The 2,963-nt window shown below is 48.2% G+C and overlaps 1 protein-coding gene across 1 annotated transcript in view; it reads left to right on the top strand.

Moving 5' to 3' along the window:
• Positions 1-1,922: 1,922 nt before the first annotated feature.
• The window catches only part of LOC308156817 (receptor-type tyrosine-protein phosphatase S-like), a gene marked incomplete at its 5' end in the record, with an annotated part of 12,844 nt that continues 11,803 nt past the window's right edge, over positions 1,923-2,963 (top strand). Inside the window, one exon of the mRNA XM_080530256.1 lies at positions 1,923-1,964. Within this exon, the coding sequence (XP_080386382.1) occupies positions 1,923-1,964 (42 nt within the window). The remainder of the gene's footprint in view (positions 1,965-2,963) is intronic.

The raw sequence follows: 2,963 nt of genomic DNA, 5'->3' as shown, positions 1-2,963 counted from the left end.
GTGTTGAGGTGTTGTGTGTGTTGTGGTGTTGTGGTGTTGTGGTGTTGAGGTGTTGAGGTGTTGTGGTGTTGAGGTGTTGTGGTGTTGTTGTGGTGTTGAGGTGTTGTGGTGTTGTGGTGTTGTGGTGTTGTGGTGTTGTGGTGTTGAGGTGTTGAGGTGTTGTGGTGTTGTGGTGTTGTGGTGTTGAGGTGTTGTGGTGTTGAGGTGTTGAGGTGTTGTGGTGTTGTGGTGTTGAGGTGTTGAGGTGTTGTGGTGTTGAGGTGGTGAGGTGTTGTGGTGTTGAGGTGTTGAGGTGTTGAGGTGTTGAGGTGTTGAGGTGTTGTGGTGTTGTGGTGTTGAGGTGTTGAGGTGTTGTGGTGTTGAGGTGTTGAGGTGTTGTGGTGTTGAGGTGTTGTGGTGTTGAGGTGTTGAGGTTGGTGTTGTGGTGTTGAGGTGTTGAGGTGTTGAGGTGTTGAGGTGTTGAGGTGTTGAGGTTGGTGTTGAGGTGTTGAGGTGTTGAGGTGTTGAGGTGTTGAGGTGTTGAGGTTGGTGTTGAGGTGTTGAGGTGTTGAGGTTGGTGTTGTGGTGTTGTGGTGTTGAGGTTGGTGTTGTGGTGTTGTGGTGTTGTGGTGTTGAGGTGTTGAGGTGTTGAGGTTGGTGTTGTGGTGTTGAGGTGCTGAGGTGTTGAGGTGTTGAGGTGTTGAGGTGTGGAGGTGTGGAGGTGTTGAGGTGTGGAGGTGTTGAGGTGTGGAGGTGTGGAGGTGTGGAGGTGTTGAGGTGTGGAGGTGTGGAGGTGTTGAGGTGTTGAGGTGTTGAGGTGTTGTGGTGTGAGGTTGGTGTTGTGGTGTGTGTTGAGGTTGGTGTGTCTGAGGTCTTAGAACCACAACCTGCGACCAGGCCCGGTGTTGATGTCTGCTGTGGGACGGCTCTGACTACAGTGCTCTTCTTAGTGGATTTGTTTGCTAATTTGCGTTGCTAATATTTGCTAATACCCTCCCCTGACAACGAACACTCACCCTAACCAATTTGAAGCTGTTCCTAATCCTATTCCAACAACACACACCGTTAATGCCCGACCCTAAGTGTAGCCTAACCGTTAATGCCCGACCCTGAAACCTAACCGTGAACGCTCGACCCTGAACCCTAACCGTAATCTTTAGCTTAACCACTTAGAGTGAAGTGCTAAAGTGAGCTAATAAACGCTACGTAAACCTCCACTTTGACGAAATAGGACATGATCGTTTTGCATTGACACTGAGCATGTGTGTGTGTGTGTGTGTTTGCGTGCGTGTGTGTGTGTGTGTGTGTGTGTGGTGTGTTTGCATGTTTGTATGTGTGTGTGCACGCGTGCGTGTGCGTGCGTGCGTGCCTGTGTGCGCGCGTGCGCTTGTGTGTTTGGCTTGCGTGCGTGTGTGCGTGTGTGCCTGTGTGCACGCGTGCGCTTGCGTGCGTGTGTGCGTGTGTGCGTGTGTGCGCGTGTGTGTGTGTGTGTGTATATACACCCCCCCCCCCCCAGCCCTCTCGTGTAGTGAAGCAGTCACGTATTTAATCACACAATTTGACACACCGCGCACCCCCCTCAGGTTGTGTGTTAAATTTATTTATTTTTTCTAACGCGCTTCGTTTATTGTGTTTTGTTGCTTTCTCCCCCCCCCTCCTCTCTCTCCCTTTGATTTGTAATCCGTGTGCGGAGAGGCAGAATGTTTTCAAATGAGGTTAAAAAGGGAAAACAAAGGTAGAGAAAGGCGACATGCGCTAAGCCGGGAAATGAAGAGAGGCAGATTAGAGACACTCACGGGCTGAGTGTGTCACAGACAGACAATACAGACAGCACACACCAGAAATGTACTTCCTGTGTACTCTGCAGTATGTATGTATGTATGTATGTATGGAGGGCCTGTGTAGTATGGAGTATGTAGTATGTAGGGTATGTAGTATGGAGTATGGAGGGCCTGTGTACTATGGAGGGGCCTAAGTACTATGGAGTATGTACTATGGAGGGCCTAAGTACTATGGAGTATGTAGTATGTAGTAGGTAGTATGTAGTATGTAGTGTATAGTATGTACTATGTACTATGTACTATGGAGTATGGAGGGCCTGTGTACTATGGAGTATGTACTATGGAGGGCCTAAGTACTATGGAGTATGTACTATGTAGTAGGTAGTATGTAGTATGTAGTGTATAGTATGTAGTATGTAGTAGGTAGTATGTAGTATGTAGTGTATAGTATGGAGTATGTACTATGGAGGGACTATGTACTATGTAGTATGGAAGAAGAGGCAAGGAGAGAGGACATGATTGGGCCAAGGCTAAAGATAAGGAGCCTGGCCCCTAATCAATATCAGTAGCCTCCGCTCCCCCCTCCCCCCCTCTCCTTCACGACCACAGACCCAGTAGTACACACCGTGGTAGAACCCTACAGTGTCTCCAGTCAGTCTGGTTATCAGTCGGGTCATTAAGGAAAAGAAAGTGTTTAAGTAGTATTGTGACACAGCGCTTCTCTGTGTGTCTGGGTTCTTTAGGCCAGAGCCATGCCCTCTCTGTGAACTCCTGATATTAACACGCCACTGTAACTCACCGTCCATCCAGCCCTTTCTGCCTAGATTAAAATAATATATATATGTATTTATTTTGTTTTTAGAGCATATTAAATCGATGGTTCAGCCTAATTTGATTAGGTGAAATATCATCTCACCCTGAGTTTTGTCCTCCTTAGGCTCCGGGTTGAAGTGTTGAGTGATTCTCCTCCGCCGCTTCTGCTACTTTTTCGCTACTTTGCTATTCTGGCGAGAGGGGAGGTTTTTTATCGTGACGTTTTTTGTGCGTGTGTCTCTCTCTCATCTCTCACTCCTTCCTCTCCTCCGTCGGGTTCTCTCCATCGATCAGAGCGCAGGATTATCCTATTTAACACGCTGTCCCAGAGAAAGACCCTTGTCGTGGCGGTTGCGCTATCGATTTCCCTTAACCGGGAACCCGCTCTGC

This window comes from Nansenia antarctica (genome assembly GCF_963989245.1).
Source record: "Nansenia antarctica genome assembly, chromosome: 1".
In the NCBI taxonomy this organism is placed as follows: domain Eukaryota; kingdom Metazoa; phylum Chordata; class Actinopteri; order Argentiniformes; family Microstomatidae; genus Nansenia; species Nansenia antarctica.
The sequence above is the reverse complement of the archived record's forward strand: the minus strand, read 5'-3'. Positions and strand labels throughout refer to the sequence as shown.